This window comes from Oncorhynchus gorbuscha, linkage group LG01 (genome assembly GCF_021184085.1).
Source record: "Oncorhynchus gorbuscha isolate QuinsamMale2020 ecotype Even-year linkage group LG01, OgorEven_v1.0, whole genome shotgun sequence".
Lineage (NCBI taxonomy): Eukaryota > Metazoa > Chordata > Actinopteri > Salmoniformes > Salmonidae > Oncorhynchus > Oncorhynchus gorbuscha.
Window position 1 is genome coordinate 36,889,045 of NC_060173.1, and position 14,429 is coordinate 36,903,473.

The 14,429-nt window shown below is 39.8% G+C and overlaps 1 protein-coding gene across 6 annotated transcripts in view; it reads right to left on the minus strand.

Moving 5' to 3' along the window:
* Positions 1-4,815: 4,815 nt before the first annotated feature.
* The window catches only part of LOC124036705 (myocyte-specific enhancer factor 2A-like), a 113,508-nt gene continuing 103,894 nt past the window's right edge, over positions 4,816-14,429 (minus strand). For all 6 annotated transcript variants that reach the window (XM_046351555.1, XM_046351554.1, XM_046351557.1 and 3 more), the window contains 3 exons: positions 7,230-7,353; positions 6,956-7,079; positions 4,816-6,775 (listed from right to left, as the gene is read on the minus strand). In XM_046351555.1, the coding sequence (XP_046207511.1) occupies positions 6,415-6,775; positions 6,956-7,079; positions 7,230-7,353 (609 nt within the window). In that variant the 3' untranslated portion in view covers positions 4,816-6,414. The remainder of the gene's footprint in view (positions 6,776-6,955; positions 7,080-7,229; positions 7,354-14,429) is intronic.

Here is a 14,429-nt window from a genome sequence, read left to right on the forward strand (position 1 = left end):
ACACACACACACACACACAGAGAATTCAATACCGTGGACAGCCACATGATATTTAGCAACATTGATTTGACTAAATTGTTTCAGGTATCTTCAAGTTTGTTTTCACTGTATTAAACAAAGCATATAGCCTTGTTGATATGATGATTTAAATGTTTAACTTGAAATGGTGCTGGAATAGCTGAGGCAGTGCTGCTGTTATCTTTCTGCTGATTGCGGTAACTCCGGGGTTCTAAATCAGTAGTTGACCATGCTGCAGGTCATAACTGTTTGTTACATGCAATATTAACTTTGTGATGAAACCAACGTATGTGTAGTTGAATTTATTCCGCCACTGTGTGACTGTAGTGTTTTTGTTGTCTCTGCCTTATTGTATATCACGGTGGCGTATGAAGAAATGGGTTATAAAGCAAACAACACAATTATGACAACAGGTTGTAATTATGGCTTGTTTACTGACTTGGCTTGGCTTCCCAACTGATATTTCCCCATGCACCGCCACTGTTTGGAGGCGATCTGCAGAAGCCAGTCATAGCTTCAGTTATTGGCTATTTAGTTTAGGCCTATTGTCTGTTATTTTAGTCTTCATTCTAGGACAGAGTTCGTAAACATTTTGTAAATAGGCCTACTCATGGATCCAGCTCACCTTCTAGCCCAAAAACTGTAAATAAACAGCATTTTGCACCTGATTCCATCTGACTCCTTATGATTCACACACCCCTAACAGTAGGGTCCACTATTTACTGGTTGTAATAATGTTAGCATATTCATGGTGGTAAATAAATTGAATGAATATGGTCAGGCTATGCAGGAGTTCCAGTGTTAGATATGGATGTGAATAGATTGTTTTTACACCACCTGCTGGTCAGTATTGGTACTGCACTCTTCCACACAAGTTCAACATTCTTGCCTGTCCACATCATAGTTTTCCCAAAATATCAGTGAAAGTTATACTAAATCAGTAATAGCAATGTGAACTATTCAGTTTCAAAATGCACTTACTGCACGTATGTATTATGAGAGCCAACTTGGGCTGATCTATATAAAATGATGCATGTGAATAATTATGACACTCCTCTCCATCACTCCTTTATGAAGGCACATGGAGTTAGTGTTTGAGCACACATTGAGGTGTTTAATAATGCTGACAGTCTCTATTGTTTGGGACATCCCAGGTGGACAAAATCTAGGTAAGAAAGTTGTTCACTTAATTTACAGAATAAGTGAGAGAACCTAAAATAGACAGTAGAAGCCAATAATGTTACTTTGGTGAATGTAGAATACACATTTTTACAACAATCTCTAGCATGGTATCTTAGTCATTCAATAAAAAGTTCACTATAATATTTATTGTATAATGAAGATAAAACAACACATTCAAGGGAAATAAAATGCAGATCAACTTAAAATTCTCTCTTGATTTTGTTTCATTCATGGCAACAAAGTCCAGCTTGTGCCGCCAAACGGTTTGAGCATCCAAACCGCAAACAGCTTCTTGAAGTGAACTATTAACTACAAACAATTACCAAATACATAGTTCTGTTTATAAAAGCCATACAGCAAAGCAGTGTGCTCTTGCACAGCAAAGTGAAGAACGCTCTTTCAACAAAGTTCCGTTGTCTGATATAATCCTGTTCTTTCACATTCAATAGTTGTGCAGGTTTTTACACAGCACATAGACCAAAAGAGCAAGTGTATCACTTTACGTTCTCTATACACATTCCTTGTGTGAATCTTACTTCACGGGAGGGCAGAGTGGGAAAGACGAACCAGTCTCTATGTTCTGTAATGTATGTTAGCGGCGTTAGTTTGGAGCTATGTGAGGCTTTTCTTGATGTATAACATGAGTCATTCTTTGGGATAAGGCTATTTTCTAACCGTGCATATAAAGAGTGAAGCTAGAAAAATTCCCTGATGTCCTATCAAGTGCTAAAGTGTGCATGTCATTTGTAATGAAGAAAAAAAGACTGCTAAAGTCTTGTTGGAATAGTGTAATGGTATTATTGCTGTTCTGTAACCTGACATGTGTTCAAATGGATATTAAATCAGTTATGCTGTGTTTCTTATGCATGTCTAAATTAATTCAGAATTTATCAAGACTGAGGAAAATAATTTGTTCAAAAAGGTATACATTTTATGTGCAACTGGTTATCCAGCTCCCTAACTCTATGGGACACGCAATAACATTTAATAGTAGATTGGACCCTTTAAGTGACGTTTTTTAAGGGTCTGCATCTGGGCAGAGTATGAGTTGGAAACTGCATAGATCACTATTGGCTTATTGCCAACTGCTATGGATCAAATGAAGGGGCGGAGACAGACGTGGAGGAGAAACACACAAGGGAAAATATAGCAAATGTAAAGAGATACTCCTTTTGTACAGCAAACTTCTCATACAAATGTGTGCAATCCAGCAGTGTCGGATCAAGTCTATTCTGTTGCATTGTCTCTAGTATGTATTAGCTGCTGAATTGTCTGACACTTTACCACTGTGAGGATGGGGTATAATGCAAGCCAAGGCCACATGTATAAGACAATGACGTACAGGCTTGCATGGTCTGATATGCCCACACAGCCAAATATACAACAGTGAAACAGAAAATGGCTGCTGCCACTCACCAGTACTACACACTCATGGGATCATGATTTCAGGGTTGTTCATTTCCTACTAGTGATGGGCCTCAAACATAGGGTATTTTGCTGTGCCAATTTATAAAACGGATTCATTTTATACATAATCATGACTGAGGATTACATTTAGGCTATGCTATTTACAATGTTTGCAACTTAATTTACTCATAAGTGTGAACATTTTCACCAGAGAGTGATCCATCAATGGATCATTTAATTAAACCATAAATGGATAATTTAATTAACCATAAATGGATCATTTAATTAACCATAAATGGATCATTTAATTAACCATAAATGGATCATTTAATTAACCATAAATGGGTCGTTCCACCAATTCGGTGCCTTTTCCACATACTTTTTACATTCTGTCATAAAGAGCATATTTTCAACTTCATAAACTAGTTTTCCCATCTCAAGATGTTAAATAAAAAAATGAAGTGTGGGAAATACGGGTGCTGAGGGTCCTGCAGCAACCCCGAACAATCTGTATAAAACTAAAAACTAATCAGACATAAATCCCCTCGTGACAGGGGGAATGGAAGCTTGTTGTGTGCAACAGAGAGTGGCAATTGAATGCAAGCTTCAGACATTTAAAAAATAAAATAATAATTCTAGCCTGTCTATCTATGAGTAACAAGGTTGACGTATAATGCTCAACCCACTCAGTTTTCCACCACAAAACACATAATTGCCAAAAAGAGTAGAACCAGCTCACCTGCTTTTACTGTATGATTTGACAATTAGATGTTCAATATTTATTTTGAAAAAATATATATTTAAAAAAGATTAGTTTCACCATATTAAAACGAGAGTTCAGTTCCCGTAACTGGGTTGACATTAAATGAAAGTAAATGAATCATTATCACATGAAATAAATAATCTCCAGGAATGACTTTGTCAAAGCAATGAAATAACTAGGGCTTTACAATGATGGTGAAACTTGGAGAGATTTTGCGATGAAGTGGGTTAAAATCTTCCTTGAAGTGACACGGGACATGCAGATTTTGGGATTAAATGGGTTCAAATCTTCCTTGAAGTGACACGGGACATGCAGACTTTGGGATTAAATGGGTTCAAATCTTCCTTGAAGTGACACGGGACATGCAGACTTTGGGATTAAATGGGTTCAAATCTTCCTTGAAATGACACGGGACATGCAGACTTTGGGATTAAATGGGTTCAATTCTTCCTTGAAGTGACACGGGACATGCAGATTTTGGGATTAAATGGGTTAAAATCTTCCTTGAAGTGACACGGGACATGCATCTTTTGGGATTAAATGGGTTCAAATCTTCCTTGAAGTGACACGGGACATGCAGACTTTGGGATTAAATGGGTTCAAATCTTCCTTGAAATGACACGGGACATGCAGACTTTGGGATTAAATGGGTTCAAATCTTCCTTGAAGTGACACGGGACATGCAGATTTTGGGATTAAATGGGTTAAAATCTTCCTTGAAGTGACACGGGACATGCAGCTTTTGGGATTAAATGGGTTCAAATCTTCCTTGAAATGACACGGGACATGCAGATTTTGGGATTAAATGGGTTAAAATCTTCCTTGAAATGACACGGGACATGCAGACTTTGGGATTAAATGGGTTCAAATCTTCCTTGAAGTGACACGGGACAAGCAGATTTTGGGATTAAATGGGTTAAAATCTTCCTTGAAGTGACACGGGACATGCAGACTTTGAGACAATAGAGACAGACATGCAGATTTTGAGACAATTGAGACATGGATTGTGTATAATTGCCATTCAGCGGGTGAATGGGTAAGACAAAAGATTTAAGTGCCTTTAAACGGGGTATGGTAGTATGTGCCAGGCACACAGGTTTGTGTCAAGAACTACAACTCTGCTGGGTTTTTCACGCTCAACAGTTTTCTGTGTGTATCAAGAATGGTCCACCACTCAAAGGACATCCAGCCAACTTGACACAAATGTGGGAAGCATTGGAGTCAACATGGGCCAGCATCCCTCTGGAGTCCATGCCCTGACAAATTGAGGCAGTTCTGAGGGCAAAAGGGGAGAGGGGGTGCAACTCAATATTATGAAGGTGTTCTTAATGTTTTGTACACTCAGTGTATATTAAAGTGCACTTAATTTAACATAACAGGCTTTTAAAATGCAATATTGGTGCACAATTTCTACTTCAAATATCAAAGTGACGCAAAAGGCACTCTTTTCGTGGAGCGACCCAAATAGGTTTATTGGCATGGTTCATGAAATGGCATGTCTTTCAATCGAGCAAAGCACAATCACAATGGATGGTTTTTCAATGCTGAGATGGGACCTTGGGTTTGAAAGTTGGCAGTGTATTCAGCAGCTACAGGTAAATAGCTTAACCCTAAACCATATTTTCCTCAGCGTTGAGATTATCCTTCACAACATAAGATATAGTGGAACTTTAACCTTACATCACTGTTATTACAATTTCTTAAGGACAGACATTCACCACTAAAAGGGAAAACAACCCAAAAACTACTCTCTGGAAAGAAAATCACTGACTATAATGGTACTAATTCAATTTTGAAGAAAGTACAGTATAATTAACAAAATAGTAAATATTAACCAGTGAATAATCTACTTAATAAGGATCTCGCCCTGTAAACATGGCAGTAATCCACAAAAATATACCTTTTTCTTGAATCTGGTGATGGTACAATACATACGTACTTACACCAAGGTGATATATATATATATTAAAGTTGCTATTTACATAACAAAAGAAAGTGTTTGGCTCAAATGTTTAATTTAACAAACAGAACAGCAAGTGTTCATGGCTTGAGATATTGATTCAAGATCTGGCTTGCATGTCTTTATAATATTTGTAACAAAGCACAGTAAAAACTAAACTAAAATGAACAATTGTTTGAGAGAATTGCTAGGAAAACATAGCTACAAATAACAGAATGAAACGTACAGTACAGCTTTGGCTTACATTACCAATGAATTGTTGGAGCAATGAGAAGATGCCTTGCTATTACCATGTTACCAGTTCAACTGGACAATTTCCCATAATGTTAATGTCCCATATATCAGATTATAAAATTAATGTTATTATTGCAATATACTTTTTCCTATTTATTTTAGAACTAAACACATGACTCTGAGCCATGTCCTTCCCATACAGGATAGCTTTTCCTGTCTAAAACCACACAAGGGAAACCTCTTTCAAATGAAATACAACTCTTTTAGTCTCTGAGGTCGAAATTGTTTTAAAATTTGATTCCACATCTACTGATTTAATAAGTTAATAGAAGAGACAAATTGAGACAAAGTTGTATGAGATTAAAGTCATATGAGGTTACACCATGTAGGGAAACATGAGTTCTAACAGTGGACGCCACAAGCAGGGGCCCTCAGCCAGCAGGCAACACTCTTGACTTTTTGGATTGTTTGTAACTTGCAACCACAACAGCAAAAACAGCAACTACAAGTGCCAGACTAGACCAGTGACTACAATAATCTAGATTCCTTTTTTTCTTCTTTTTTTTTCTTTGAACATCAGACTCCTGCAAACATCTAATTCGCACCCAGTACCTGATAACATCTGTTTGTGTACATAATTCAGTCCAACTACTTGATTGTTTTTCTTATTAATGTGAGACGTATTTAATGTATTTGCCATTCTCCTTCTTACAAAATGAAATGGAGTTAAATAATAATATTATCATGATAACTATAAGGACCTTTCCTACCCCATCCATCTCTCCCCCAAGTCTACCCCTTCCCTCCCTCCATCTGACTAGCTGGTGACTGGAGGCCTGACAGAGTGACTCTATGTCACCCAGGTGTCCATGCGCATGCGCTTGACAGAGGGGCTCTCCCTGTTGTCCTCGGTTCCGGCTGGGGGTCTGCCCAGCCCCATGGATGAGGAGTGGAAGTCCGGCCGGTGGTCTTCGCGGTCGCTGCCATCGTACGAGCTGCAGGAGGAGCTGAGGCTGTCCACAGGCGAGCGGCCCAGGTCCTGCCGGCTGGACGCCTGCTGCTGCTGCTGCTGCTGCTGTTGCTGTTGCTGCTGGGGGAAGCCAGAGGAGGTGACGCGCTCCCGCGGTGGGGAGATGGGCTCTGACTTGATGTTGATGTTCTGGCTGGTGTTGATAGAGAGGTTGGAGCCCTGAGGTAGGTGACCACCACCCCTGTAGAGAGGAACAGCACGGGGTCAGTGGCCATTTGGATAGTAACATAGATCAGGTGCTTGGAGTGGTGGTTGGAAAATGGACATTTGAAAGAGTCCAATCTATGTACTTTGAACGTGTATTTAATGTGTGCACTGAATATTCTATTAATGTGTGTGTGTTTGCTAGTGTGTTACTCACACCAAAGAGCTGAGAGCTGCCTGGCCCAGTTGATGTTGTTGCCATGCCGACATGGAGCCCAAAGAGAGCCCTGGAGAGCCGAAGCCCTGTAGGGAGGAGATCTCTGCACTGCTCAGGGAGTACTCTGCAACAACAACAGCACCAGAGAACAGTGAGTTACACACACTCCCCCTCCCACTGCTACTGCAGCGGCACCTCTCACCGCAGGAGACCAGACCAATCAGTAACAGCCAGACAGGCAGCGCCGTGGCAGGGGACAGAGGGGTAGACTCACCGGTGTTGTAGCCGGTGGGCATGCCTGAGTAGACCAGGCCTTGGGGGGGCAGACTGGGGGTGGTGACAGACACTACTGGGGTGGCGAGTAGCTGGGACTGGGAGCTGCTTATCCTGTGGGTGTTCTGTAAACAGTACAAAGAAAACAGGTTTAATGAACAAAACAACCCTGTAGGGTGCTGTAAAGGCTTACTGTAGTGAACCCAAAGTGCAAGATGGTAAATTGATATAGCTAAAAACATGTTACAGATGTGCTGTGTATAAATTAGCTGCACCGCATTTTTTAAAAGTCATAATATGATAAGACTATAATAATTTAGCAATGAAAAATGCAATACTACTTCCCACCAAGAGATAGCACTGTAGCTTCATGTCACATGTAGCTACAATCCAGATAACGTATTGAGCCATGTTTGCTTTATATGATGACTGTTTTGACAATATGTGTAATAATTTAAAAAACCATATCCCATCAAGACTTAAAGACTGTTTTTGTCCAATATTGATCAATTGAATGTTGTTTGTGGGTAAATCTGTAAACAGATTATCAGAAACGGGAATAACGCTTTGAAATAGAAAACCGTTCTACACAATAGTGGGATTTTGTGCTGACATGCACTCGTTGTTGTATTCAGATTCCCTTCAGGCAAATGCTCTTCAGCACTCAATTTGTTTATAGACTGTGAATAAAGAAAACGGTCAATTCAATGACTACCAGAGATGTAAAAAAAAAGATCTCTTACAACTACTGCCAGAAAGAGAGACAGGTCCTTCATTTTTCATAACATATAGTAGCTACTACATATCTCCTAAAAAAAAAACGCAATCCTGGGTGCAGTGGCTGCATGCTGTCCCAAGCACACAGTCACAAAACACAGTGCCTTCATGCAGCAGCAACAGGAGTACACAAGCTCTGAGAAGGCCAATCATGGTAGTCACTCATTAGGACCACAAACTTACTGGTCAAATATTGGGTCATTTATAGATCTATGGATTCTTTAGTCAAATCTTCTGAGAATATAGTATTCTGTTCATTATGTACCCTCTAATATAAACGTTTAATGCTACACTTGTTTGTTCTGATGTGAAAGTGAGACTATTTTGCTAGCACCTAACAGAGGCAAAATGGCAGAGTTAGCATGAGGTGCAGGGCTGTTTTGATCTTGGGGGGAATAACATCAAGAGACACCTTTTACTGCATCAATCTAGGAAACACACACAGCATGTCATATCATATGATTACTCTGTGATCTGAGCAGCTCTGGTTGTAATATAGTGCAGTTGAGGGTTTCATTTGAGGCAATATTGCATCATGACAGTTTGATAACTTCCTTGGAAATATCCGCTGCTCCTTCTCTCTCCAAACAGATGACATCATCCAAAAACAAGCTTCTCTAAGAATGACATAATCCACAATGAAGTAATCTGCCCCTCCCCATGAAGAACAATCCAAGATTTGAAATCTGTTCTTTGGAAATTACTTTGTAATTTTATACATATTACAAAACCTTTTGTTAAAAACAATTATACTGTTGAAGTCAGAAGTTTACATACACTTTAGTCCAATACAGTTAAACTCAGTTTTTCACAATACCTGACATTTAATCCGAGGTTGGGATGGTGTTTTTTGGCTTTCAAGCCTACCCCTTTTTCTTCCAAACATAATGATGGTCATTATGGCCAAACAGTTCTATTTTTGTTTCATCATACCAGAGGACATTTCTCCATAAAGTACGATCTTTGTCCCCGTGTGCAGTTGCAAACCGTAGTCTGACTTTTTTATGGTGGTTTTGGAGCAGTGGCTTCTTCCTTGCCGAGCAGCCTTTCAGGTTATGTCGATATAGGACTCGTTTTAATGTGGATATAGATACTTTTGTACCTGTTTCCTCCAGCATCTTCACAAGGTCCTTTGCTGTTGGTCTGGGATTGATTTGTACTTTTCACACCAAAGTACATTCATCTCTAGGAGACAGAACGTGTCTCCTTCCTGAGCGGTATGACGGCTGTGTGGTCCCATGGTGTTTATACTTGCATGCAATTGTTTGTACAGATGAACGTGGTATCGCTCCCAAGGATGAACCAGACCTGTGGAGGTCTACAATCTTTTTCTGAGGTCTTGGCTGATTTCTTTTGATTTTCCCATGATGTCAAGTAAAGAGGCACTGAGTTTGAAGGTAGGCCTTGAAATACACATCCACAGGTCCACAGGTACCTCCAATTGACTCAAATTATGTCAATTAGCCTCAGAAGCTTCTAAAGTTATGACATCATTTTCTGGAATTTTTCAAGCTGTTTAAAGCACAGTCAACTTAGTGTTACGTCCGTCGTTAGAAGGAGACCAAGGTGCAGCGTGGTAGGCGTACATTTTACTTTATTTTCAAATGACACCAAAAAACAACAAAATACAAACGGACGTAAGGTTCTGCAGGCTCCACAGCAACAATGCAAAAACAAGATCCCACAAACTAAGGTGGAAAACAGGCTGCCTAAGTATGATTCCCAATCAGAGACAATGATAGACAGCTGCCTCTAATTGGGAACCATACCCGGCCAACAAAGAAATAGAAAACTAGAATGCCCACCCAAATCACACCCTGACCTAACCAAATAGAGAAATAAAAAGTCTCTCTAAGGTCAGGGCGTGACACTTAGTGTATGTAAACTTCTGACCCACTGGAATTGTGATACTGTCAATTATAAGTGAAATAGATCTGTCTGTAAACAATTGTTGGATAAATTACTTGTGTCGTGCACAAAGTAGATGTCCTAACTGACTTGCAAAACCTAAGCGTATGTAAACTTCCGACTTCACCTGTATGTAACGATGTGTGTCCAAACTACTTTCTTGAAGTAACAAGACACAGGAGTGATAACAATCTGTCTAATAGTTCTAGTGAATGTGTGCATTGTGTGCTCACTCACAAACAAACAGAAACATTAAAGCATTCCCTGAACAACACATGGGAGTGGCGGTGCACAGGGAGTGGCGGTGTTGTGGGGCACAGGACATTAGACAGGTTGAGGCATCTTGCCAGGTTCATAACATGCAGTGAAACACTGACGCTGCTCTTCAATTCCCAATTTAGTCTTTATAAAAAGAAAATCCATTCAATCAAATAAATTCAATAAACTCAAGGTATTCAAATCTACAGTTCAAGAACAGCCTTCACTCCTGAACATGTTATTACTGATCTATTTGCCTCTTGTTGTTGTTACGATGAAATTGAAAGTGTGTTCATTCAGCCATTTGTCTTAACTCACCAAATCTATTTCCTCCTCCTCCGACTGCTCTCAACAGAAGAGAAGAAGAGAGGCAGGGTTACAAGAGAAGGTCAGGATGTCTTCTACAGTCACCCTTTTGATGTTGAAAACCAACGTCCTAATTGCCTGATTGTATTCCACGAGTAAAAGTCATCTAGACGTGCCTGCCCTCTAGACTTAAATATTCACTCTGTCCTCTAGACTTAAATATTTACTCTGTCCTCTACTATTCATGTTACCTTGCAAAACCTTCTTTGTCGAATGCGATGTCTTTGTCAAAGGCAATACTGTACAATGCTTTGGATAAAAGTGCCTACTAAATGACCATGTTATAACACTTTAGCTTGTGTTTGTGACCATTTCAGAGTAAGACCTATCGTTTTTGAACCCATAACTATTTGCTACTCAGAAGGTTACTGGTGTAAAACCAAAATGGGTCAACTTTAGAGTCAATTATTAAAGACACTCCAGCAAGAATGGTTTAAGTCAGCAAACACACTTAATGACTTGGACTCACATTGAATAAGTACTTAACCTCTCATGCATCCATCTAATGACATCATCAATCCTGAGGCTTTAGCTTGACTCATTTGGAAGACTCTCCACTTACTTTAAATAAAACTGAGTTCAAGAAACTAAAACGGACTAGTGAGCTCAACTCAATGCAAACTGTAATTGTCATCAAATATTTGTAGCTATCTATAAAGTAGAGTAGTCAATGAGGTACAAGTCAATATAATACATTGATACCTGCATATTGTGCATTTTTGCTTCTCCTAGTAGATTATAGGGGTCTCTGTATGTGAGGCCTACTGTTCTGCTAGACAAGAGGCTAACTGGAAGCCCATCTTCCTTCTTCCCTGTGCTGAGGGACTGACTGTGCCCTGGCCAGGACTGTCTTAATAATACCCACACTCAATCAATAGCGACAGGAAGACACGACAAGGGCGACAAGATATTATCTGGCTCACACTCTGGGCCCCTGATTAAGCCTTCATCCCCACTCTGTCACACTGAGATGTGATTAATTTAATACCATTATGGCCTAATGACAGGCTGTCTGAAGACCTGCCAGCCCACAACGCTGCCTTAACCCATCTGGAAGGCTGCGTTTACACTGACAGAGCCGAGCCGAGCAGGCCCTCCCTTTTGTCTCAATACTACTGACACATTCAGGACTTCTAGAATCTCTCTGTCTGAAACATTGTAATCCTGCTCAATATTTCTAATAACGAACATAAGACTGCGTTTAGACAGGCAGCCCAATTATGATCCTTATTTCACTAATTGGTCTCTTGACCAATCATATCAGCTCTGAAAAAGATCTGATGTGAAAAGATCTGATGTGATTGGTCAAAAGACCAATTAGTGGAAAAAATATCAGAATTGGGCCGCCTGCCTAAACGCAGCCTTAATTGCTTTGTCCTTGTGATGTGTGAATCTCTGTGTTGTGGAAGCTACTTTGAGAAGATAGTTTACCAAGCTACCAATTACTTCACACTGAAAGAAGTTAAGCTACACTAAAGCCACCCCTATGGAAAAAAAAGTTTAACTAAAGTTACTTTAAAAAAGTATTGTGTAGTTCCAGTAGTTAGCTACACCGCTACATGGTAAAACAGTTATTAACTACTGAAAACACTACCTAGATTTGAATTTAGTTCAACTACCACCAAGCTACAGCAAATGTAGTTAAATGACTATATGTAGTTCACTACTCTCCAACACTGGAAGCTCTGTGGTTTGGTTTGGGAGCTCTACCACTTCCAGATGTTGGCATGGTAACACACACATGTTGATCCCTTGCTCCAGGCTGGTAGATGTATCAGGGGTACCCACTCTATGGTAACCCCAGGTATATTTACCATACAATTGTCTTGGAGGAACTCCCATTGCCGAGAGCTCCAGCTCTCTGCAATGGGAGTTAGGTTGGAAAGAGTCAATGACTGGTTAATGTCTGAAACCTTTTCTTCCCATTTAGATTTATGGCCATGGCAGTGTAGTGCAGCCTCAGATGCTCAATGTGGTCAGAGCTCTCTGCACATTCATTATCAGAATTAGAGAGGGCCTCTAATTTCAATATTTATAATTGAGTAACTGTTAAGGCACCTGGGGCCTCATTTATAAACGTTGTGTACGCGCAGAATATGCTCCAAAACACGCAAAAGTTGGCATTTATAAAAAAGTAACTTGACTTGAGAATGTGCTTGTCGTCCCGCAATCTTTAGGCCATGCGTAGGACTACACAGTTTCTAGTGGTTGAAGTATTGCATTGCATTGCAAGAAGGAAAAACGACCCTATAGTATCCTTGTGCTATAGGGGAATGGGGAATATACTGTATGATGACACTCTTATTCATAACAAAAATCCGAAGTGCAGCTTAACTTAATGGTAGAACAGACGGCTCACCTTTTCCATTGACATTTGATGCCTGAATACTGTAATGTGAAATTTCTTGAGTAGACAGTATTTCATTTATTTACATCATAACCATTGCAGCATAAATTCCTCACTTTCTCTGGCCACGATGAGTTCATGATCCCAAAGTGGCCGTACAACAAATGACCATGCGCATCCCTCATACAATTGGGCCTATTAGATAGGCTATTATAATTTCAATCGTTTTTACTCTATCATCCAAAAGGGAGCGCGGTTTATAACTTACAGTAGAATTGAACAGGTGAACAGACAGTTGATCTTCCGCATTGAAATGTGTAGACTACCACTGTAAGTAGGCCTATTGTAGTTTACATTTCTTCCCGAACAGACAATGTTTCAGAATTCACGGGCAGCGCATATTTAGGTTCGGGAAAAAGTACATGCAAAACAGTATTGAATTCAAACGATCAGTTTACAGGTCCACAACAATTTTCCATTGTTTCAGAAACGGTCAGATACAGCAAATGTCACTGCAAAAGGAAACATTCTGCCAACACGTCCAAAAACATTTGATCACGTTGCCATTGCTATTTCCTTTATAGACTCTCTTGGCCTAATTCCAACACCTCCAAAAACATTTGATCACGTTGCCACTGCTATTTCCTTTAGATACTCTCTTGGCCTAATTCCAACACCTCCAAAAACATTTGATCACGTTGGCCATTGCTATTTCCTTTAGATACTCTCTTGGCCTAATTCCAACACCTCCAAAAACATTTGATCACGTTGCCACTGCTATTTCCTTTAGATACTCTCTTGGCCTAATTCCAACACCTCCAAAAACATTTGATCACGTTGCCACTGCTATTTCCTTTAGATACTCTCTTGGCCTAATTCCAACACCTCCAAAAACATTTGATCACGTTGGCCATTGCTATTTCCTTTAGATACTCTCTTGGCCTAATTCCAACACCTCCAAAAACATTTGATCACGTTGCCACTGCTATTTCCTTTAGATACTCTCTTGGCCTAATTCCAACACCTCCAAAAACATTTTAACACGTTGCCACTGCTATTTCCTTTAGATACTCTCTTGGCCTAATTCCAACACCTCCAAAAACATTTGATCACGTTGGCCATTGCTATTTCCTTTAGATACTCTCTTGGCCTAATTCCAACACCTCCAAAAACATTTGATCACGTTGGCCATTGCTATTTCCTTTAGATACTCTCTTGGCCTAATTCTAACACCTCCAAAAACATTTGATCACGTTCGCCACTGCTATTTCCTTTAGATACTTTCTTGGCCTAATTACAACACCTCCAAAAACATTTGATCACGTTCGCCACTGCTATTTCCTTTAGATACTTTCTTGGCCTAATTACAACACCTCCAAAAACATTTGATCACGTTCTCCACTGCTATTTCCTTTAGATACTCTCTTGGCCTAATTCCAACACCTCCAAAAACATTTGATCACGTTGGCCATTGCTATTTCCTTTAGATACTCTCTTGGCCTAATTCCAACACCTCCAAAAACATTTGATCACGTTCGCCACTGC